The sequence below is a fragment of the Aquarana catesbeiana genome, linkage group LG12 (assembly GCF_042186555.1).
Source record: "Aquarana catesbeiana isolate 2022-GZ linkage group LG12, ASM4218655v1, whole genome shotgun sequence".
NCBI classification, from domain to species: domain Eukaryota; kingdom Metazoa; phylum Chordata; class Amphibia; order Anura; family Ranidae; genus Aquarana; species Aquarana catesbeiana.
In genome coordinates, this window is record NC_133335.1 from 29559619 (window position 1) to 29585000 (window position 25382).

General features: G+C 43.3%; 1 protein-coding gene across 2 annotated transcripts in view; it reads right to left on the reverse strand.

Annotated features, from left to right (window-relative positions):
* The window catches only part of OSBPL2 (oxysterol binding protein like 2), a 196433-nt gene that overhangs the window by 63975 nt on the left and 107076 nt on the right, over positions 1-25382 (reverse strand). For both annotated transcript variants that reach the window (XM_073607517.1, XM_073607518.1), the window contains exon 2: positions 14587-14732. In XM_073607517.1, the coding sequence (XP_073463618.1) occupies positions 14587-14623 (37 nt within the window). In that variant the 5' untranslated portion in view covers positions 14624-14732. The remainder of the gene's footprint in view (positions 1-14586; positions 14733-25382) is intronic.

Genomic DNA, 25382 nt, shown 5'->3' on the forward strand with positions numbered 1-25382 from the left:
GTTCTGCCCTCAGAGGTTTGTTAGAGAGTCTTAGGGAACAAACAGCATCATGAAGGCCAAGGAACACACCAGACAGGTCAGGGATAAAAGTTGTGGAGAAGTTTAAAGCCAGGTTAGGTTATAAAAAAAATATCCCACGTTTTGAACATCTCAAGGAGCACTGTTCAATCCATCATCTGAAAATGGAAAAACTGCAAACCTACCAAGACATAGCTGTCCACCTAAAACTAACAGGCCAGGCAAGGAGAGCATTAATCAGAGAAGCATCCAAGAGGCCCATGGGAACTCTGGAGGAGCTGCAGAGATCCACAGCTCAGGTGGGAGAATCTGTCCACAGGACAACTATTAGTCGTGCTCTCCACAAATCTGCCCTTTATGGAAGAGTGACAAGAAATAAGCCATTGTTGAAAGAAAGTCAAAAGAAGTCCCATTTGCAGTTTGCGAAAAGCCATGTGGGGGAACACGGCAAATGTGGAAGAAGGTGCTCTGGTCAGCTGAGACTAAAATTTTACTTTTTGGCCTAAAAGCAAAACGCTATGTGTGGCGGAAAACTAATACTGCACATCACCCCTGAACACACCATCCCCACTGTGAAACATGTTGGTGGCAGCATCATGTTGTGAGGAAGCTTTCTTCAGCAGGGACAGGGAAGCTGGTCAGAGTTGATGGATAAAGCCAAATACAGGGCAATCTTAGAAGGAAATCTGTTAGAGACTGCAAAAGACTTGAGACTGGGGTGAAGGTTCACCTTCCAGCAAGACAACGACCCTAAAAATACAGCCAGAGCTACAATAGAATGGTTTAGATCAGAGATATGAAATTAGCTGACCTCCAGCTGTTGCAGAACTACAAATCCCATGAGGCATTGCAAGACTCTGACAGCCACAAGCATGACACGCAGAGGCATGATGGGACTTGTAGTTTTGCAACAGCTGGAGGTCCGCTAATTGCAGATCCCTGGTTTAGATCAAAGCATAATTCATGTGTTAGAATGGAAGAAAGTCCAGACCTAAATCCAATTGAGAATCTGTGGCAAGACTTGAAAAATTGCTGTTCACAGACGCTCTCCATCCAATCTGACAGAGCTTGAGCTTTTTGCAAAGAAGAATGGGCAAAAAATGTCCCCTCTCTAGATGTGCAAAGTAATTGCAGGGGAAGTGGTTCTACAAAGTATTGATTCAGGGGGGCTGAATACATATTATAATACAATTATGTGCCACTTTGGTGTTGGTCTATCACATACAATCCCAATAAAATACATTTACGTTTTTGGTTGTAACATGACAAAATGTGGAAATTTTCAAGGGGTATGAATACTTTTTCAAGGCACTGTATCTATAGGACTTGCTCGTAACTGTCAGCTGTTTAATCTTAAGGGAAAGGGGTATATCTGAAAAATTATACCACAAACAGAAGGCGCTCACTAAGGAATTACTGAGCCAAAAACGTATGAAACCTTGCAAGCTCTGTAGATACTAAAGGCAAAATGGAGCATAGGACTAAAACACAAACATATTTTAGGGTTGTTAAATTATCTAAAGTCCAAAAAAAGGTCCTTGCATCACAATTCAAACTGAAAGCAAAACTCTATTCTTCTATTGCCACCAAGAACAGGAGCTGAAAGGAGAATGATCAGGAGTTGCCAAAAAGGGGTTTTAAATTGGTAGCAGGACACAGTGGCTCTGTATGAGCTCAGAGGGTCTCTAGCCTACACTGTGGAGATCATCAAGCATCATCCATGATTGCTTCTGCCTAATCTTTTCTTCAGTTTCTCTCCTGCTCAGCAATTGAAGGGTAAAGCATTGCCATTTAAGTATCACTAACCAACTATCATAAATGCTGTATGACACATACTGTTCGGACTCACTCAGTCACTATGGCTGAGTTCACGCTGGCATTAAGAGCAGACGTTTGAGAGGCATTAAAAAAGGCCCCTCAAACGCCTATGCACAAGATACAATAGACAGCACATAGCACTGTTCACACTAAGACCCCCTTTTCACACTGAAGCGCTTTACAGGCGCTATAGCACTAAAAATAGCGCCTGCAATGCACCTCTTCTGTCACTCGAATGTGAAAGTCCGAGTGCTTTCACACTGGAGCGGTGCGCTGGCAGGACGTCAAATGAAAGTCCTGCAAGCAGCATCTTTGAGGCGCTTTAGGAGTGGTGTATACACCGCTCCTAAAGCGCCCCTGCTTATTGAAATCAATGGGCGGCCCCCTTTTAACCCTTTTTCAGCCGCAATCGGGGGTTAAAAGCGCTGCTAAAACAATGGTAAAGCGCCACTAAAAATAGCGGCCCTTTACCGCCAACGTCCCCAATGCCCCAGTGTGAAAGGGCTCTAAGCGTTAGCGTCGCTTCAACAAAATTGAAGCCCCAAGTCAGGAGGCATTTGAAGCCTTTCAACACCTCCCATTCAAGTCTATGGTGAGACCTCGCAAATGCTCTGGCAGGCAGTTGCGGGGCGTTAAGATTAGTTCATTAATTGTAATGGAGAAGGTGTTTGTGGAGCAGTTTTAACGCGCCTTAACGCTCGTCAAATGCTTCAAAACTGCCCATAGGGAGTTTGGGGAGCATTTTTATCTCCTCACTAATGCTTGTAAAATGCCGGTCTGATGCCCACACTAAAGCTCATTGACGCCTGTCTGATGCCCATACTAACGCCATACAAATGCTATAGGAGCGTTTGTTGAGCGTTATGCCGCGTACACACGGTCGGACTTTTCGACCGGACTTGTCTGACGGACGCCGACGGACCAAATCCGGCGAACAATCCGATCGTGTGTGGGCTTCACCGGACCTTCAGCTGACTTTTCCAGTCACAAATCTGACAGACTTTAGATTTGGAACATGCTTCAAATCTTTACGTCGTAACTCCGCCAGACCCAGAAATCCGCTCGTCTGTATGCTAGTCCGACGGACAAAAACCAACGCTAGGGCAGCTATTGGCTACTGGCTATGAACTTCCTTATTTTAGTCCGGTGTACGTCATCACAAACGAATCCGTCGGACTTTGGTGTGATCGTGTGTAGGCAAGTCCGGTCGTTAGAAAGTCCGCCAAAAGTCCGTCGAAAGTCTGTCGGACTTTTGTAGCTGAAAAGTCCGTCCGTGTGTACGCGGCATTAGAAATTTAGTCAAGTGTAAACCAGCCCTATGAGATTAATTTTCTGTTTTCTGTGAAAAACCTGGTTTATCCTGCTGCTCTCTATCCCCCCTCCTGTCCATGTCCCTACTGCCGCTGGGAATTTTGCAGAGCAGTGTTGACAGCTCTGCACATGCTCAGTTTTCAGTGTATTTCTACCTTGAGCACTTCCTCCTTGGAACGTCTGAGTAGTCCGTTTGACTATAGAGTTCACTTCCTCCCTCCTCCTCCATGCCCACTAACCAGCTAGACACTATGGGGGTATGATATTACAGGCTTTCACCTCCCTCTTATTCTAAGAAACAGGGTGGGGGGGCGTGACATAGCCTTTGACTGGCAGAATGCTGCCCACGCCATGTTATTGCCATTAAATAAAGATTTGAGTTCAATATATATATTTCTATGACAAGTTAAAACAGTGTATGGATATTAATTATTTTTACTCTGTATCCCAAAGGCTGTTTTTTGAACAGGTGACCAGCAGCAGAGGACTAGAAGCTCTTCCTGCCTATGTTTCCCTGCAGACAGGCTGGAAAAGATCTGGGCCATGTGACAGCTGTATATCGATTAGGAAAAAAGGTACTTAGTTTTTTTTAATTTTTTTTTAAATAAAATAATTACAGCGCTATCATCCACATACAGGAATTGAAGGGACAATGTAAATTACAGTGTGTGTTTAGTTTAACTTTAGGTTTGAAATGTGGCAAGGACTTTTTTTGGATATTTTGACAGACCTACCAAACAGTTTTTTTGTTTTGTGAGTGCAATTTTTTTTTATTTTTATTATTCACGTTTACCAAATTGAACCTGTTGCTATTAAGAAGAAACTGTAAAACTAAGCCATTCCTGCTTGCCACACCATTAAAACCTTGCAGAAAAAAAAACAAAAAACGTAAGCATCCAACTCTTCCGGGAGCGTGGGACACCGATGTTCCCCGCTACTCTGCGTTTTCATCCTTCGACCCCTAATATCACCACAGCACGCATCAGTGATGTAGGGTCTGGCAGAAGAAACCACGAGGTGCAAGCGGAAGACCAGGCACTTAACACAACTAAAAGTGTGCTGGATGGTGAAGATTCTTCAGCAATGTTATCCCTGGAAGATGGTGGAGTTCCGTAAAGTGAGCAACAAGAGGGGTGAGCATTAAATATTTTATTTTCAGTAATAGCTTAGTTTTAGGCCCCTAGGAATCCGTTGCGTGTTCCTGTGCAATTCACATGCAGTCCTGTGCACTGCAATTTTAGCCTATTCGTTTTAAATGGGCTGAAATCGCGCCGCACCAAAACGTAGTTCTTGCACTGCTTTTGGAAACACGCTGCAACCAGATCCAATAGTACTTGTGCACCATGTGATCTGGTGCGGGCAAACACACTCCGTTTGTGACCTGTGTTTGGGGTGTCGTTAACACTGCACTGACACGAACTGCAGATCGCAATGAATGCGGTGCAGGAAACATGGGTGTCCCACACCGCATGCTAGTGTGAACGGGCCCTTATTATTCACAATAGAATGCAGTGCGGGAACCCATGTTCTGTTCTCGTTTCCCACACTGCATTCAAAGTACACTGCCCTTGCGATCTGCAGTAGGTGTTAGTGCAATGTTAACGACACAGCAAAATGCAGGTCGCAAATGCAGTGCGTTTGCCCGCACCTGATCGCATGGTACTTTTGCAGTTGCAGTGCATTTCTAAATGTAGTGCATGTGGTGCGGTGCAATTTCAGCTCATTCAAAATGAATAGGCTGAAATCCCCTTACAGAGAACTGGTGTGAACTTGCCCTAAGGCTCCATGCACACTGGGCTTAAAAAGAAGTTCTCTCTGGAGTACAAAACGCTCATATAGAGCATTTTTTGTACAAAGTTTAGATGAGTTTTATGTTTTTTTCTGCCTCCAAGGTCCAATCAGAAACGGGAACCAGAAGTTTTTTTTTTTTTTTTTCTGCCTCTAAAACGTTGAGCTCAAAATATGCCTGCGTCCTAAAGTGTATGGACACACAGGAAAACATTGAGCTGCTTCTACAGGCAGAACACAAAACTCCTGTAGAAGCAACGTTTTTTTTAAGCCAGTGTGCATGGAGCCTTAAAGTGATTTTCTGCACAATAAAGTGTGCTCCTCCCTGCAATAAGCACTACTGTCCGTGCATGCCAATGCAGCGCTGCTCCTCCTCACCCTCCCCTTGCTGTTTAGGAGTGCAAGGGGAGGGCGAGTAGCCCCTAAAGGACTTTGGGAAATTTATTTGGATGCCATTTTACTACTTGCAAAAAAAAAAAAAGAAGGAGGAAATATTAAGCAGAGCAACTCTTAAAAAGCTCAATGCTAATAAAACTATCAATGCCCAAAGCCAAAACAAAAGGTCTTTCGGGGGGGCAGCTCTGCACCACAAAGTACGCATTCATTCTAACAATTCTTCATTCGTCTCTGGAAACATTTTTTTTTTCTTTTTAGGCAATGAGATTATTATTCGGGGACAGAGATCGGCGCTTGAAATTCTTTTTGCAGATGCTAAATAGTTGGTTTACTTATTCATTTATTACCTGTTTTGCATCTGCCGACAAGACCTGACGAGTGCCGTACTTTACCCCGAATATTCAGAGCTTGTTAAACTGAAGTGATGCCCGCATTTGGTATGCTGCAGATAATATCTACAAATTCATACAGACTATGACAGAGGAAAAGACGGCCAGGATGGATGACATCTGAGATTAGCGATACGGAAATGAAAACAACAGAGATATAATGTATTCTTTATTGAAAAGATACTAAATTATTTTTCAGCAGACAGATAAATACAGAAGATCTCAGGCCTAATTAACAAGTGAGGTTTTTTTTTAAAACTTAAGAGATGATTAAACTACTAAAGTGTATCCAAGTCTGAAACTTTTTATTTTGGTTTTGAGAGTATAGTTGAGAATTAAATGTTATTTTTTTCCTGGTGACCGCCCCCCCCCCCCCCCAGGCCAGGACTTAAAGTGAGAGCAAAATTTGGAGCTTCCAAAGTAGATTTCCCTCACTTCGTAGCCATTTACTCTCACTTTCTATTGTGTCTATGGAACAGGATGAGAGGGAAATATCCCCAATAGGTCACTGATGTAAAAAAAAAAAAAAAATTGACAGGGGTTTTACCCGTTTTTATACCGGGCACTTTCACCCCCTTCCTGCACAGCCCAATCTTCAGTTTTTAGTGCTGTCGCACTTTGCATGATAATTGCTCAAGGCAATACTGTAACCAAACAATATTTTTAGAATATTTTTGAGACAGATAAAGCTTTCTTTTGGTGGTATTTATTCACCAGTGGGTTTTTAATTTTTTTCTAAAAAAAAAAAAAAAAAAACACGAAAATTTAGAAAAAAAAAAAAAAAAAGAAATCAGTTTTCCTTAGTTTCGGTTATAAAATGTTGTAAATAAGTAAATTTTCTCCCTCACTGAAGTGCGCTCACGAGGCTGCACTGTTGGGCACTGATGAGGCGGTACCAATATGCAGCACTGATGGGCACTCAGTGGTGGCTGGTGCTCAATTTTTTTTTGGGGGGGGGGGGGGCGCAAACAAATCCGCCCTCCCTTTCCCCATTCAGGTCACGTAGAGGGCGGGTTTCCCAGCTTCTCCTCCCAGCCAATCCCCGGTCGCTTCTCCTCCCAGCCAATCCGTTCTTAGGACCAACTTTGTGTCCTGATTGGCCAGGAGGAGAAGCAGGAAGACAATAGCGAATGTTAATTCGCTAATGTCACAAGTGGGTGGCTTTGAGGCGCCCCACGCTCAACCTTTTTGATGCCAATTAGAGCCTCAGGCTCTATACATGTGCTTCAAAAAAAAAAAAAACCCTGTAGAAATCCATGCGTCTGGCAACCCGCATGGAGATTAGGGACCGGTGCATGATGGAGATTAGGGGGGCGGCGCCCCTGCGCCCCTTATGGACCGAGCGCCACTGAGTCCTGGCACTGATAGGCAGCATCGACTGGCATCACTATGGGGGACTGCACAATTGATTTCACTGCACACTGTGAGCTTCACACTAAGTGCATTAGTCTTTTCCCTTTGGAGTCAAGTGTCATGTGACGAAATGCATCAGCAGCAAAGCCACGTGACGTCATTGCGCATGCCTGGACCTGGAAGTAAGCTGGCAAATACATGCAGCAATGCTGATGTCACTTCCTAAGGGGGCAATACCGATGTATTAGGGAGGCAATATTCTGTGTGCACTGGATTTAGTGAACTTTCTTTGTGGGGGTTTTAAACACCTTTTTAATAAAAGGGGTGATTAGTTTGAACACATTGCACTGAGAAGCTGTTTGATTTCTTTGAGCGATCATTGATGAAGGGGAGACTGTCCACAGAGAGAGGATTGAAGACCACCGATTGATACATATGGTGAATACCCAGAGGGAATATTAGCCCACGTTAAAGGGCAAGGCGCATATTGACCTTACTATTTTAGTGAATCATGTACATCGTTAAGCGACCTGTGTGGATGGTGATGGAGCATTAATACACAGGATATACACATGGTCTTTTGATGAAATTAACTTTTCGTGTAAAAAAAATTAGTTGTATAAGATCATTTTTACAGAGCGTTGTATATGGACATTTAATGAATACACAGACAGTATAAGGTGATATACAGCGCCTTGAAAAAGATTTCATACCTCTTAAAATTTTCCACATTTTGTCATGTTACAACCAAAAACATAAATGTATTTTATTGGGATTTTTTGTGATTCACCAACACAAAGTGGCACATAATTGTGGAAGGAAAATGATAAATGGTTTTTAAATTTTTTTACAAATAAATATGTAAAAAGTGTGGTGTGTATTTGTATTCAGCCCCCCGGAGTCAATACTTTGTAGGACCTCCTTTCCCTTCAATTACATCTGCAAGTCTTTTTGGGGATGTCTCTACCAGCTTTGCACATCTAGAGAGGGACATTTTTTGCTAAAAAGCTCAAGCTCTGTCAGATTGGATGGAGAGCGTTTGTGAACAGCAATTTTCAAGTCTTACCCCAAATTCTCAATTGGATTTAGGTCTGGACTTTGACTGGGCCATTCTAACACATGAATATGCTTTGATCTAAACCATTCCATTGTAGCTCTGGCTGTATGTTTATTGCTGACCTGTCTGGTGTGTTCCTTGGCCTTCATCATTCTGTTTGTTCACCAAGGTTCTCTAACAAACCTCTGAGGGCTTCACAGACCAGCTGTTATTTATACTGAGATTGAATTACACACAGGTGGACAGTATTTACTAATTAGGTGACTTCTGAAGGCAATTGGTTCCACTAGATTTTAGTCAGGGGTATCAGAGTAAAGGGGGCTGACTACAAATGCATGACACTTTTCACATATTTGTAAAAAAAAAAAAAAAAAAAAAAAAAAAAAAATTTAAATTAAAACAATTTATCATTTCCACTTCACAGTTATGTGCCACTTTGTTTTTGGTTGTAACAATGTGGACATTTCAAGGGGGTATGAATACTTTTTCAAAGCACTGTATAGGGTGGCTGAGTGGTTAGTACTTCTGCCTAGCAGCACTCTAGCAGCACTCTAGCAGCACTCTAGAAGCACTCTAGAAGCACTCTAGAAGCACTCTAGAAGCACTCTAGAAGCACTCTCTCCAAGGGAGAACCCTTGGCGAGAGTACATGGGAGGTTACCTCCACAAGCTCTGATAGACGTACAGCTATATGGCTGACACGTCCCACTTGCTCTGGTAAGAGTATTTTACTCTAGATGTTTTGTCCTGCTGTCCATGATTGATGTACTTTCCAGTCTCCAGTCAACATCATGGGTCCAAGCACCCCAGCTGTCTGAGAAGACTTTTTGTATGCACTGACTCCAGCCTTTGACTGCAGTCCGTGGAGCATAACATATTGTTACTGGACATTCTTCATATTTTTAACCTTTTTTGTTTGGACATTTACATACACTTCACCAGTGTTTACTAATATATAGATTCATTTCACATTATATTTGGTTTCAGTCACCAATCGTATGTTAGATTCACTCACTTTTTAGCGCTGCACTTTCTTTTTACACTGCATAGAGATAATTAAGAATAAATTGCCTTTTTTTAAAACTTTACATATTAACTAAATTATACACCACACTTTTTTTTAAGGTTATTAACCGAATAATAAAAACAATAAAATCGGCAAACGAATCGATTATGAAAATAATCACTAGTTGCAGCCCTACTAGGGTCGTTGGTTCGCATTCCAACCACGGCACTACCTGCCTGGAGTTTGCATATTCTCCCTGTATGGGTTTCCTCCGGGTACTCCGGTTTCCTCCCACACTCCAAAAGACATGCTGGTAGGTTAATTGGATCCTGTCTAAATTGGCGCCAGTATATGTACTGTATGTATGGGAGTTAGGGACCTTAGATTGCAAGCTCCTTGAGGGCAGGGACTCATGAGAATGTGTAATATATATATATATATATGTAAAGCGCTGTGTAAATTTACAGCACTATATAAAGTACCTGTAATAAATAGATTAAAAAAGTATATATATATCTATATATAGATATCTATCTATCTCTATAGATAGATATTTATATCTATCTATATAGATATATATATCTATAAAGATATAGATATTTATTGGAAGCACAGACAATATAAGTTGAAGACTATCAGTATTATAGAGATATATACGTTTATTGTTTCTGAGAAGATTGCCTGGTCTATATGTCTGAAAACTTCAAATTATCTGCAGTCTCTATTGACAGGAAACAGCCACAATGTTCACGGTAGACAGAGACCATGTGATTCAAAAGGGGAGACTTACCAAAACATGTGAAGCTGTGCACAGTAACCAATCAGCTCCTAACTCCAGCTTGTTCAATTAAGCTTTGATAATAAAAGCTGGAAGCCAATTGGTTACTATGCACAACGGCACCAGATTCTGAGTGAACCATTTTTAGTAAATCTCCTCCAAACTCTCTAGATTTTAGACCACACAAGGGGACTTAGAAGTAGCAGTTTTATTTTTCCAGACAAGGCGGGGTACAAATCATTTGAATAAGAAACGCCAACATGCACTTACTGATTCACATAAAGTGCACATTTTCATAGGTTTTTCTTAAGCCCTGGTTTACATTTGTGCGGCCTTAAAATCACACTACTTCAGTGCGATTTTGTGTGGCTTGCTAACATCTGTGCGACTTGATTTACACAGACGTCGATGCAAATCGCACCTGAAATCACACAGAAAAAGTGCCAGAACCTTTTTCAAAGGCACTGCGACTTGAGCGGTTCCATTGCTGTAAATAGGGTGCAACTTGTCAACTTTGAACTGGCAAGTCACGTGACAAGTCACACTAGTGTGAACCAGAGCTTAGAGAGGTTCTAAAAGTCATAAGGTTTTTCACCCTAAAAGTATGAATTTTTTTCCCCCTAATCATACTTACCTAGCTGGATTCAGCATCAGATCTGTCCCCCGCTGGCTCTAAAACAGGGAACCGAGCGATCTAACACCATTGATAGCTCGGTTCTTAGGGCTCCCTGAGCAGAGAGCTGGGGACTGTCTGCTGAAAACGGGTCACAGGAGTGCAGAATGAACTGCATTGCTGTGATCCACAGGAGAAATACAGCCAAACAAGCTTTGGCTGTACTTCGCCTTTATTACATTCTATGAATTAAGGTGAAAAAAAACTTTTTTTAATGCAGCTCCACCCCCCCCAGACCTTTTTCTTATGCGAGCCCAATCTGATCCAGCGAAGTGCATGAAAGCAGCGTCTTCCGGCGCTGTCTCCCTCCTCATTGGACAGAATGATAGCAGCAGGAGCCATTTACTCCCGTTGCTGTCAATTAAAAGCTGTGACACGGATCCTGCTGTCTGCGTCAATGGACACAGCAGTGGGAAGCGGGAGCGCATGCGCACGGGTGCCCCCATGCAAAGCAGCTTTCTGTGGTGGCACCCACCGAAGAGAAGGGTCCTGGAGTGCCAGCGGGGGACCCCAGAAGAAGAAGATCAGGGCTGCTCTGTGCAAAACCATTACACATAGCAGGATAGTATAGACAGGTTATTTAAATTATTTAAAAAAAATGAGGCTTTAAACACTTTAAAGCTTTTACCTGCTTCATTTATAAGACAGCAGGAGGTCCAGTACCAAGTACCCTCACAAATGATGTGTCTGTCATCATCCCTCCACTACATCATGCAGACTGATTGCATAGATGATTAGGTAATTGATTAAAAGCGGAATTTAATTCAGATTTATTGTTTATTGCCATACCGTGCTTGTGTGAACCGCATATTTGCACATAATGGCAGACTTACCCATCATTCAAAGCCCTCCAGTCCAGTGTTGGCGCTCCAGCTGATCCTGGACACTTTCATTTTGGCCCAGTCTTCCTTCCTTCCTCTGGGTTTGTTCTGTTCATTCGCCTGAATGGCCAGGCCACAATGACATCACTCCCCTGCATGCGCACGGGAGTGACTTCATCACAGCACAGAGCGGTGCTGTAAATGTACTCTCAGCTGCGCGTGCACGGCTCCGTGTATATTAACAAGGACAGGCAGGGAGAAGCATTTATGACAGAAGAGACTGCTAGGGTCTCTTCTGTTATAAAATCCCTGTCAGCGGTTTCAAAATTTCAGAATTCAGATTTTAATTTCACTTTAACAGTTAGAATGGTAATATCTGAAATCATTTGGTCCATTCCGACTTTTTGTTGTTGTCAGAGAGGTACAACCTATTACTATTCTCTCAAAGTATAGCAACAAATCACAGCAGGCTTATAAATCTGGCAGTAGAGAACAGAGGGTATTACTTTAATATCTATTATAATATAGTAATAATAATAAAAATGTTCTGCAAACTCGAACGGTGACTCACTGATTTGGAGTGCAGCCAGGGAGGTAAGGATATATTCATTAAAATTCTTTTCACCTTTAGATAATACACTATTGTAACAGTTTTATTGAAGTGTGATCACAAATATGGTAAGGTAGGTATTTTTATTTCTGTTATTTGTTAAAGGGAAACAAAATGTTTGTAAAGGTTTTTTACTTTTTTGCCTTCATTTTTTTAAGTTTGTTCCTAACTTTTTTATTCTATATATTTTTTGTTTTTTTTTGCTATTCCAAGCATGTAATATATGACAAAAGATCCCTAGAGCACTATGGGTGAGCAAAAGACAACACAGCTGAAGGCAACCAAGCACGGCCTTTAAATGAATTTACCAAGGTAATTCCATGAACATATGATGATAAACTATACACTAAAGTGACTGCCTATAAGGCTGCCATTACTGAACTCCTATTTGAGAATGCCAGTTCTGCAGCTGTCATTCTGATGCTATGATTAATGCTGGCTGGGTGCCGGACAAGGTACAAATTAGTAATTCTGACACTCCTTTTCAGCAGATTTGTTACGAAACTGTGACTGAAACATGCCAGTCATACACAGCCAGGCCTGCAATGGCAGCCTTCTCAAAACAAAGTCACTATAAGCAAAAATACGGATGATAGAACAAGCATAATGGCTTTTTCCTTCCTCAATAGGAGAGGGAGAAATGGTTTCCACTCCCAGGGAGATCCTACAAGAAGATGGAACATTTTCTGGTGTAGTATTGAGTGTTTCTGAAGGAGTGTCTCCCTGGAAGTTGGAAAACCTCAATGAAAGAAAGTGGGGCTCAAGGCAGGTTTAAATTTTTAGGCCAGCTGTAGCCAACGTAAAAAAACCAAAACTCGAAGCCCCTTTCCGGCCTAATGCCCCGTACACACGGTCGGACATTGATCGGACATTCCGACAACAAAATCCTAGGATTTTTTCCGACAGATGTTGGCTCAAACTTGTCTTGCATACACACGGTCACACAAAGTTGTCGGAAAATCCGATCGTTCTAAACGCGGTGACGTAAAACACGTACATCGGGACTATAAACGGGGCAGTGGCCAATAGCTTTCATCTCTTTATTTATTCTGAGCATGCGTGGCACTTTGTCCGTCGGATTTGTGTACACACGATCGGAATTTCCGACAACGGATTTTGTTGTCAGAAAATTTTGTATCCTGCTCTCAAACTTTGTGTGTCGGAAAATCCGATGGAAAATGTGTGATGGAGCCTACACATGGTCGGAATTTCCGACAACAAGGTCCTATCACACATTTTCCGTCGGAAAATCCGACCGTGTGTACGGGGCATAAGCCTTATTCTTTGTGAGGAAAGGGTCTTCCTATCAAAATGATGATTGTTGGCTGGATCCAGATTTAGGAGATTTCTTCTCACTTTCTGTTGACTTGATGGGTGACGGGTGTAGGGTTGGCACCTCATCCCTTTAAAACTGAACACATGTTAATTACACAGGTTCTGTGGCTGATTAAGGTGGTAATTAAACTCACTTGGTGCCTAATCTGCATTAAAATAAGCCTCAGAACCTGTGTAATTCATATGTGTTTGGGTTTGAACGGATGAGGTGATAACCCTAGACGAGTGTTAAAAGAAATGGGAAGTAAAGGAAAATCAGTTCACTCCCTGCCTATTTGATCAGGGTCAGACAGAACAGAGAACAAAGGAAAACCTTCCCAATCAGGCCACAAGAAGCAACAAAAGCACATTTTCAAGCAAGGCTGGGACAAAGGGAGGGCGATTGGGGGCGCACCTCACCACACTCTCCCAGTCATTGGTTGACAACCAGTGGACCACAGCTTGATGCTTCACACTGCATGTGCAACTTCCTTCTAGCTGCTAGAAAGCAAGTAATTGGTTACGCATGTGTAATGCACACTCCATGCTAACCATGGGCAGCTGGAGCAAGGGGGCAGAGAATGGGCCACAGTAGTACACCTATTCACTGTCATGCATTAGCAGCTGAGGAGGGGAGTACAGTTACACATCCTTGCCCTGGGTGCTGGATAACCCTGCCCCAGTACTGCTTTCAAGTACAGTAGGGAAAGGTTTAGAATGCGTCAGGATATTCAGTGCTGTCTGCATCCCCATGTGGGGGATTTAGTTTCACTTCCTGTCACATGACTGACGAAGGGGTCCTGTGCGTCCCCGAAACACTGTACAACGTCCACTGTGATCATTCTTCAATAAAGATTTGGATATTATTTGACGATCCATGGTGTGCTGGCGAATATGTGCATTTGATCTGTGAGGTCTCCAGTTCCAAGCTGGTTGTTGCTGCAGCTCCCGCTACCTCTAAAGCCTTATCCAGAAAAGGGTGCGATGGGAATATCAATAACTACTAGTTAACAGATATGAGACAGAACAGGAAGAGAAAAAAATGTCTTCTACAGGAACACAGACATCATTTGAAACCCAACGGATGTTCTGAACCTTGCCAAGTCTATGAAAGAAAGACAATCTGCCTAGAGCTGGGCTTAAAAAAAAAAAAAAAAAAAAAAGTCTTGTTTCCTTATTACCTCTAAACCTTAAAACATGCCTCTTAATGGGAAAAAAATAAATAAAAATGTATTCCTAAAATGTGCTCACTTACCTGTAACGGCATCGAAAAACTCCTCCTCGCTGTTCATCCTTCTCTGTTGAGTTGTCTTCTAATCAGCAGAATTATTGCATCTTCTCGGGGGTTCAACAATCCAGCTGGGTACTAACTGGGATGGTGCCCGACTATTCCCTTTGACCCTAAAAAGAAAAAACATTTTATTTGATTGCTTTTTAACTCTCATAAAAACACACAATACTTATTTAAACCTATTTCAAGCATCCGTGTTGCTGGACAGCTTTAATTATGTCAATTTTGTTTTCACAAAAGTTCCTTCCGATGCCTAGAAGAGCTGAAGTATGAGAGAGTCACGATCCTTATCTCTTGTTTCTTCCTCATCAGATTATTTCATTTTACTGATTATGTAAAATCTGTGTGAAGTTTCTTGTTGCCAAACAGTTACCCAAGGGTGACTAAAACGCAGAAACAGCTTACCATCAAGACTAGATTTCTTGTGATTAGATCGCCGACTGAAATACTAATATTTTTGATGTTAGGCCCTTTCTAATCTAGATAAAGGAAAGGGTTTTCACTCAAACATTCTCATATGAATTATGAAGGAATAAATCAAAATTCAGAGAAGACTATACAGTCATGTTTAAAGATGAAGATGGCCATAGGCAGGCAGAGGATAAAATTATTGGAACAGAATCTGCTGTAAATATAAATTATAATATATATATATATATATTTGTAATTATGTACAGTCAGTCTTGTGAGTCTCCCAAGAAGCTATCGAGTATGATCACTCCAGATGCCAGTTAAGATTATAATACTGATTGCCCCTTGGGATCCCTCCAATTTGGTCAGTCCAGTACTTGCTATGTTTAACTGGGCAAAGAGGACCCCTTTCAATCCCCAAAATGCGTTGGATTTTGTGTGATATAAAAAAGAAAAATTAATCTGGACTTAAGCCTTACACTTTTGTCACTTTCCTCCTTGAAGACCAAGTAATTAACTACCTAAAAGGGGTCCAGATAGGTTCTGGTGTACATGTCTGTAGAAGAACCATTAGATGGTATGTTCTTGTATTGCAAAGGAACAATGTCATTTGTCTAAGTCGGGCATCAGCAACCCCCAAAAACGCAATGACGTTTGCGCTAGCACCCACTGCTACTGGCTGTAATTGACAACTCGCTACACTGTCAATATCAAAGCCTGGCCCACCCATCTGCTTCACCGGTTGCTCAGGGCATTGTGTGCTGTGTGAAATGGTTTGGGGCTTACCTGAGGTCTGAAGGTAAAAAAACACATTGATTTAACAGTTTCAAAAAACAGTTACATTGACCACATGCCATAAAATGCTGTCACATTTGTTTGTGCTTTCAACCAAACTGTCAAACCATCAAATGGCTGGTGTCATAACTAATCACATGTGCAGCATCATGGCAGTTGAAGATCACAGGCCAAGATGGCAGCCTCCTTGGCAGAAAATGATAGGAGGGTTTAGTTCTGCTTAAATGCATTGGGGCTGATCTGTAATCTGAAGTGTATGCAGTGGATTGATCTTGAGGTGTAAAGTGCGTGCACTGGGGCTGACCTAAACCTTGGTACTGATCTGAGGTCTAAAGTGCATGCACTGGGGCTGATCTGAAGTGCATGCACTGGGGCTGATCTGAAGTGCATGCACTGGGGCTGATCTGAAGTGCATGCACTGGGGCTGATCTGAAGTGCATGCACTGGGGCTGATCTGAAGTGCATGCACTGGGGCTGATCTGAAGTGCATGCACTGGGGCTGATCTGAAGTGCATGCACTGGGGCTGATCTGTGATCTGAAGTGCATGCACTGGAGCTGATCTGAAGTACATGACTAGGGCTTATTCTTCAATCTGAAGTGCATGCACTCGGATGAGTCCTGAGGTGTAAAATGCATACACTGAGGTGAATGCTTTGGGGCTGATCTGAGGTCTGAAGTGCATGCACTAAGGTTGATCTCGAAATGTAAAGTGCATGCAAGGGGGGTTGAACTTGAGGTGTAAAGTGCATGCACTGGGGCTGACCTAAAGGTGGAAGTCCATGCACTGAGACTGATCTGAGATCTAAAGTACATGCAATGGGGCTAATCTGAGATCTGAAGTACAAGGCAGTGGGGCGGATCTGAGATATGAAGTACATGGCAGTGGGGTGGATCTGAGATCTGAAGTACATGGCAGTGGGGTGGATCTGAGATCTGAAGTACATGGCAGTGGGGCGGATCTGATATCTGAAGTACAAGGCAGTGGGGCGGATCTGAGGTCTGAAGTACAAGGCAGTGGGGCGGATCTGAGGTCTGAAGTACAAGGCAGTGGGGCGGATCTGAGATCTAAAGTGCATGCACTGGGGTTGATCTTGAAGTGTAAAGTGCATGCACTAGGGCTGACCCGAAGATGGAATGCATGCACTGGGGCTGATCTGAGGTCTACAGCGCTTGCAATGGGGCTGATCTGAGATCTAAAGTGCATGCACTGGGGCTTATGTGAGGTCTGAGGTGAATGCATCAAAGTTGATCAGAGGTCTGAAGTGCAAGCAATGAGGCTGATCTGAAGTGCATGCACTGGGGTTGATCTTGGAGTGTAAAGTGCATGCACCGGGGCTGATCTGATGATAGAAGTGTTGCATTGGTACTGATCTAAGGTCTAAAGTGAATGCATCTGGGCTGATCTGAAGTCTGAAATGCATGCATCAAACTAAACATGTTTTGTGTGCGCACCTGCTAATCAAATTGCACTTAGTTGTATTGGGAACGGCCAGTTAAATGCATTAATTTTTATAAAATAACTAATAGGCCTCCCTTGCCATCAGCAGTACACATGTGAGTGCAAAAAAAAAAAAACAAAGACTACAACCTGCTATTTTACATCAGCACGCCAATAGTCTAATGCCTGTGAATGTGACACTTAATGTGGAAAAGGTTGCTGACCCCCCTCTGGTCTATGTGCTCCGAAACCGCACAGAAGAAGATTTTATTTCTTTATAGCTGCATAAAGGATAAAATGTAATTTGTCCTAAGGCTCTGGGAGAAGTACTAGAAGAGAATAAGTGAGACAGTTATCGAGACAGATGGCTGGGGATTTTTAGCAAATCTGTAATCTTCATCTTTAGTGAGAATAAGAGAAATAAGAGTATTTCTTTGATAGTTCTATCAAATCCTGGATGTGGCTGCAAACTGACCGAGGAAGGTAATTTTTTGATCAAATTACAAAACCGTTGGCAAGGCAATTGTAAATGGTACATCAATTCTAATCCAAACGGGAGTTACACTTTATGGTGATTTGCTGCCTTTCTCGCATTTTTCCTTCTCTCTTCACATTAAAATTTGTACTTTTTGTCAAGTTTTCATCCTGCAAGAGTTTCCAAGTGAGCAGCTGTTTCCGAGGCAACCTGTGTTGTTTTAATGGGGTAGCCATTTTAATTTCCCTAGAGAGAGGGACGAACGACAACTCTAAAAAAACACGTTAAACAAAACAGAAAAATAGATTCAGATTTCCCCGGGGCTGATGTACAAAGAATACCTTTTTTATTTTTTTTCTGACTGGCAAATGGAGGGGAATTGTTAATGCAGCACAATGATCGTTTTATGGTGCCTTTGCCAGAACTTCAAACAAAGAGCAAAACAGACCAAGGTATTGATTTGAAGTGGACCTGTCAGCATAAAAAACAAAACAAAACAAACCAAAAAAAACAAAAACAAACCTTGCTACACTTCCCACCCAACTTCCTGATATTTATAAAAGTTTACAGAAGCCACGAAGTACCCAAGCTGGCCATACATGAACTGAATTGTTCAGAGGAGGGTTTTCTACTCTGCTCACTCAATGAAAGCTGATGAAAAAGTCAACTATTGCCAGGCGGTGCCAACAGGGCAACCCATGGAACAAATGTCAGGTGATTCATCGGGAACATTTGTTCTATGGGTGGCACTGTTGGGCACCACCCAGCACAAGTTGAATTGTTCATCAGCTTTCACTGGAGGAGCAGAACGGAGATCCCTCTGCTGAACAGGACATGCATTCAATCAGATGCAAGGGACACAGGGCAGAACAAGAAACCTCTTTAAGCCGGGAACACACTGAGATTTTTTTTCTTTGTTCATCTAGCACAGTGGTCTCCAAACTGTGGCCCTTTGCTTGCTTTTATCCAGGCCTTGGAGCATTATTCCATCCCCCCCATCAGCAACAGTGGGGCATAGTTCCTGCCACTGACAACTATGGGGCACTATTCCTCCCATTGATACCAACGATGGGGCACTCTTCCTCCCATTGATACCAATAATGGGGCCCTCTTCCTCCCATTGATACCAACGATAGGGGACTATTCCTCCCATTGATACCAACGATGGGCAACTATTCCTCCAACAGACACCAATAATGGGGCACTATTCCTCCCATTGATACCAACAATGGGGCACTATTCCTCCCATTGATACCAACGATAGGGGACTATTCCTCCCATTGATACCAACGATAGGGGACTATTCCTCCCATTGATACCAACGATAGGGGACTATTCCTCCCATTGATACCAACGATAGGGGACTATTCCTCCCATTGATACCAACGATAGGGGACTATTCCTCCCATTGATACCAACGATAGGGGACTATTCCTCCCATTGATACCAACGATAGGGGACTATTCCTCCCATTGATACCAACGATAGGGGACTATTCCTCCCATTGATACCAACGATGGGTAACTATTCCTCCCACACCATTGACACCAATGATGGTACATTATTCCTCCAAATGACACCAATGATGGGGCTCTGTGTCTCCCACTGATACCGATGGAGCACTATTACTTCCCCTAAAATCAATGATGGGGCATGGTTTGCTTCCACCGACACCATGACATTTTGTTCTCTCCCCCCTCGCCCTTCCTACACCTAAGCTTTGAAGGACAGTAAACTGGCCCTTTGTTTATAAGATTTGGAGACCCCTGGTCTAGCAGGCTAAATGAAAAAAAAAAAAAAAAAAAAAAGACGTACAGATTCCTGCATCTACATAAGCGATGTGAATGCAGGAATCTCCCCTGCTGCGCCATTATATTCTGACAGCAGGGACTCTTCCCCTGTCAGAATACACAGATCAGCACTGCAGCTATTGGATGCAGAATCTGATCAAATGCAGGTTTTCCAGCAGGACCATTTGACAAAAGGCGGTTTAATGATTGGCTTCTGACAGACAGAAGGCTACACGCAGATTCCTGCTTGACTGGCCGAATTTTGATCCGTGTGTACCTGGCTTTACTCTCAATGCAGCTAGCCATGTAATCAAATGCCTAAGTACTCGTTAATGTGAACTCTTCTAAAGGCAAGGGTCAAACAACTTGGAACTCTCCTATTGACAGCACATCATGTGACAAATGCCTAGGCTCCTGATCAGGAGGCCAATCACTATAAGAAGCCTAGAGCAGTGGATCTGTAGTGACAGTAAATATTGTGGGACTAAAAGTTACCCCTTGCTGTATGAGCCAGGTAGGGAGGGATGCCTTATATAATGATAGGCTGACTTTAAGTAATTTTAGGTGGACTTTGCAACTATATACGGTTTGTATATATATATTCTAGCTCAATGACATTTAGTTTGCTAAGACACTCTGGAGGAGATTTACAAAAACCGGTGCACTCAGAATCGGCTGCAGCTGTGCATGGTAGCCAGCTTCTAATGCCGCGTACACACGAGCGGAATTTCCGACAGAAAAAGTCCGATGGGAGCTTTTCATCGTATGTTCCGACCGTGTGTATGCCCCATTGGACTATTTCTGTCGAAAATTCATACGGACTTAGATAGAGAACATATTCTATATTTTTCTGACGGAACAAATTACTAATCGGAAAAAACGCTCATCTGTATGCTGTTCCGACGCACCAAAAACGACGCATGCTGTGAAGCAAGTACGAGACGGAAGAGATTGGCTTCTGGCTATTGCACTTCCGTTTTCTAGTCCCGTCGTACGTCACCGCGGACGGTTGGAATTTGGTGTGACCGTGTGTATGCAAGACAGCTTGAGCGGAATTCTGTCGGAACTCCGTCCTAAAAACCTTCAGAGTTTATTCCGACGGCAAAACCGTCGTGTGTACAGGGCATAACTTCAGCTTGGTCAAAGTGATTGTAAAGTCTTGTTTTTTTTTTCCTATAAAAATAACAAACATGTTATACTTACCTGTTCTGTTGCAGTGGATTTGCACAGAGCAGCCTGGATCCTCCTCGTCTCGGGTCCCTCTTCGCTGCTCCTGGTCCCTTCCCCCTGTTCAGTGCCCCCACAGCAAGGAGCTTGCTATGGGGGCACCCGAGCCGATTCACAGCTTTCTATGTCTATTCAGAAACGGAGCCCGGGCCCCCCTCTCCTGATTGGCTAGCCGAGTTTGATTGACAGCAGGGGGAGCCAATGGCGCCGTTGCTGTGTCTCAGCCAATAAGGAAGGAGAATCTCAGACGGCTGAGACACTCGTGGACATCGCTGGACAGAGAGGGACCTCAGGTAAGTGTTGGGGGGGAGGCTGCACACAGGAAAAATAAATCTTCTGACTTTGCAACCCCTATCAATTTTTACAATAAAACCTGGTAGCTGATTGGTTTCTATACAGAGCTGCATCAGATTTGGCACCATCCAGTTTTAGTAAATACCCCCCTGTGTCTCAAACAATTGCCATGCTTTTTTCACCCTTTTCTTTTTTTCATTCATTGTTGCTGTGAATGCCCTGCAATCTCTTTGCAGCCACTATACAGACTCTAGCAATGGCTGCATAGTATTCCTCAGTGCAGATACCTTATGGTGGAAACAAAGGACCATGCCAACCTAATGTGTGTTGAAAAAGCCAAGTGTAGTCTCCATTGGAAGCCATGTGACAGGTTAACACCACAAGTGTACAATCGGGAGATGGACAGAGTGTTGTCACTCTATAACAGGAAGTGCCTGATCAAGGACCTTCATGGCAGGATCACCAGGTATTAATTTTAACCCCTTGGCGCCTTCATTACACAAATATGCAGCCCCACTGGACTGGCCTCTTTTACGTGGGGTCGCATATTTGCGTATATCTCCCTTTGTGCTGGGCGCACTTCCAGCACAGTGACCAGGGTCTCACCGAGAGCCTTGGGCCCCGTTTGAACTATCGAGACCTGGGACGGCCGATTCTGGGGCACCTGATCGCTGCGATAGACTCTGACTCTGGCTATCACAGTGATCAGTCATTGCATCTTTCCCTGTCCTTGCAGAGATATTTAAAAAAAAATAATAATAATAATAATAATAATAATAATAATAATAAAAAAAAAAAAAAATACCTAGATCAAGATTTGATCTAGTTCAAAGCCAGGGTTAAAGTAAACCTGCAAGACAAAAGGCATAATGAGCTAGTATGCATAGCCCCCGCTGCGGTGCCCGTACACTGCTCCGGCCTACGACATTTCTCCCCGAAGTTACTTCCGGGTATCGCGGCTCCGGCACGGTGATTGGCCGGAACCACGCTGACGTCACTCCCACTTCAGTTAGACACTGCCGTTACCGGCAGCTCCCGTGCGCATGCAATCACCGTACCGGAGCCGCGATAACGTCGCTCCCGCGCATGCGCACGGGAGCCGCCGGTAACGGCAGTGTCTAACTGAAGCAATAGCATGTACTACCATTACTTCAGTGCGCATATGCCGATGACATTGGCCCATGCAAATACAGGGGATACCTCCTAAACCGTGCATGTTTAGGAGGTATCCAGTGTAGCTACGGGTAAGCCTATTTATAGGCTTACCTGTAGCAAAAACGTGGTTGTAAAGGGTTTACAACCACTTTAATGTTTGGGTCAGGGTCAAAGGTCAATGTCAGGGTCAGTATTTTTTGGACAGGATTTTTTTTTTTTTTTTTTAATTAGTATCAGTGTGTTTTAGGTAGGATAAAATATAAAAAAAAAAACAAAATAAAAAAAAAGCAAAATGCGCACAATTGATTCTGGGCTGTACTACGGGTACAAACAACTAACATACACATATGTGGTATTGCCACGATTGTCAAGAGCGGCAGAATTCATTTTGGGTTATTCTTTGGTGGAAGGTTGTGGTAGCAGCAAGAAATATACATAAAAAAAAAAAAAAAAAATTACATTTTTGGCCGTTTTCCTTTGATAACAATAATTAAAAAAAATAAAATCAAGAGAGATATCCATTACCATTTACCACCAAATAAAAGCCCAATTTGCCCATGTTATAGCCCTATAAGCCCAAGTTATAATCCACCTGGATGCACAAAGTAGTTGTGATGATATGTACGGTTTTACGAACACTTGTCAAAGTTGCAAAATTGGGCTTCGGCATTAAGATTTGTTTTACCCGCAAAAAGTTTAATAAAAGCTGCAAATTTGAAAATATTAAAAACGTCTTTTGAAATGACAACATATTATATCCTTATATGAGATATGAATATTTACGCTTATTATGTGACATATAAAAATATTTTCCCACATAAAATTACCTTATATCGTTAATAAATATCTGCCAGCTTGTCATTTCTGTTAGTGGTCCTTGCAGCCTGGATTACAGGTAGGAAATCCACTGCACACAAATCATACATTTTCCCCACAATAAGAAACATTAGGCAAACAACGACCCCTCTTAATCTGCTGCTAAAACATTGGCATCCATATTAATGAATATTCCGGGTTATTTATCTCACATAAAGCATTTAGCTTTCCCCGCGCGCTGACTCGCAAAAACACGAGAATGAACCCTCTCTCTGCCTCACGGGCTACTGTACAATGGCATTAAGGAGTGTTAGCGAGGCTTGTCTGTATACTGTGTATATCCCAGTGGACTAGTACTTAGCAGGGGTAAGATTTCCATTTATAGATGAACAACTGGGAGCTTCCAGCTCAGTGTAACCGCTGCCGGGATAAACACAGGCGTCTATTCCAGCTCTAAATACACAAAAACACTTGTAGTTTGTTGTGCTATGAAATGGTAATTGTGCCCCGGATAGTGGGGGGTGAAAGTTTGCAAGGGGTCAAGTTTCTGTAAATTTGTAAACCCAACCACTAAAATCTCAGGGAAGATTTAACTTGTTCATGTCATTTTAAAAGCTAAATTTCCAATATTTTAAAACCCGCAGACATTTTTTTTAAAATAATACCTGGTGATTCTGCCATGAAGGTCCTAGTTCAGGAGCCTCCTGTTATAGGGGGACATCACTCTGTCCCTGTGTACAAATTGGGCTCCACAGTCTTCTGATGGAGGCTACAAGTGGCCATTGCAACAAACATTACATAAAGCATGCATAGGCATGTACAGGGGGGCACACCCCTAATCACTTTGTGCGGTGCCGACTCTCCCTCCCCCCCTTCCCGCAGTGCTGCTGGTCTCCCTCCTCTCCTCTCGGCTGCTGCAGGGGATATTTCAGGATGGAGGGTGGGGAGAAAGGGCTAGTCAATAGGTCATTTACCAGACCCTTTCTTTTCTAAATGAACACACTCACTCACTGTGTTCATTCATAACTGAAGCATAGTAGACTGTTTACTACGCTCCAGTTTGCAAATGAACCTGCTCAGCACAGAGCACTTCCCATTCATTCACTGTCCAGTGCAGCTGAGGCTGCGGAGAAAGGCATGTGTGTTTGAGCTTTGGGGTGCACACCCTAATGCAATAGGCTGCCCACACCTATGCAAGCATGGCTGACTTGATCAACTTGGCCTGAATTCGATGAGAAGAGGCTGCAGCAAACCCACAGCACTGAGATGCAACAGAGGATAAAAAAACTTTTTTTCTTTTTGTTAAGAAACATGACATACCTTTGTGATACATGGTACCTTAGCAAATAAAGGGGGGGTTAAATTGACTAAAACTGACGTACAAAATCTGGTGCAGCTCAGAACAGGAACCAATCAGCTTTCAGGTTTTATGATCAAAGCTTAATTGAACAAGCTGAAGTTAGAAGCCGATTGGCTACCATGCACAGCTGCAGCAGATTCTGTGTTCTCTAAGACCCCTTTCCCACTGGGGCGTTTTTCAGGCGCTTTAGCGTTAGAAAAAGCACCTGTAAAGCGCCTGAAAGAAGCCTCATCTGCAATCCCAATGTGAAAGCCCGAGCCCTTTCACACTGCCAGCGCCCGAAAAACGCTGGTAAAGCGCCGCTTGAGACCCTTTTCACACTGGGGCGTTTTTCAGGCGTATTTCGGGCGCTGGCAGTGTGAAAGGGCTCGGGCCATCGACACACCCAGCCCGGTGGCAAAAACAGGAAAGCGCTGCAAAGAAGCTGCTTGCAGGACTTTTTTTGACGCCCTGCCAGCGCAGTGCCCCAGTGTGAAAGCACTCGGGCTTTCACATTGGGATTGCAGATGAGGCTTCTTTCAGGCGCTTTACAGCTGCTTTTTTTAACGCTAAAGCGCCTGAAAAACGCCCCAGTGTGAAAGGGGTCTTAGGCCCCTTTCACACTGGGGCGGTGGGGGCGTCGGCGGTACAACAGCGCTATTTTTAGCGCTGCTGTACCGTCGTTCTTGTAACTGCATTCGTCCGCTAGCGGTGCGGTTTTAACCCCCGCTGGCGGCCGAAAAAGGGTTAAAATCCCTCGTACAGCGCGGCTATAGCCGCGGTATTGCCGCGCTGTCCCATTGATTTCAATGGGCAGGAGCGGTTTAGGAGCGGTGAATACACCGCTCCTTCACCGCTCCAAAAAAGCGGTTTGCAGGACTTTTTTCACCGCCCTGCCTGCGCACCGCTTCAGTGTGAAAGCCCTCGGGCTTTCACACTGAACAAACAGCGGAGGCTGTTTAGAGGCGGTTTGCAGGCGGTATTTTTAGCGCAATACCGCCTGCAAACCGCCCCAGTGT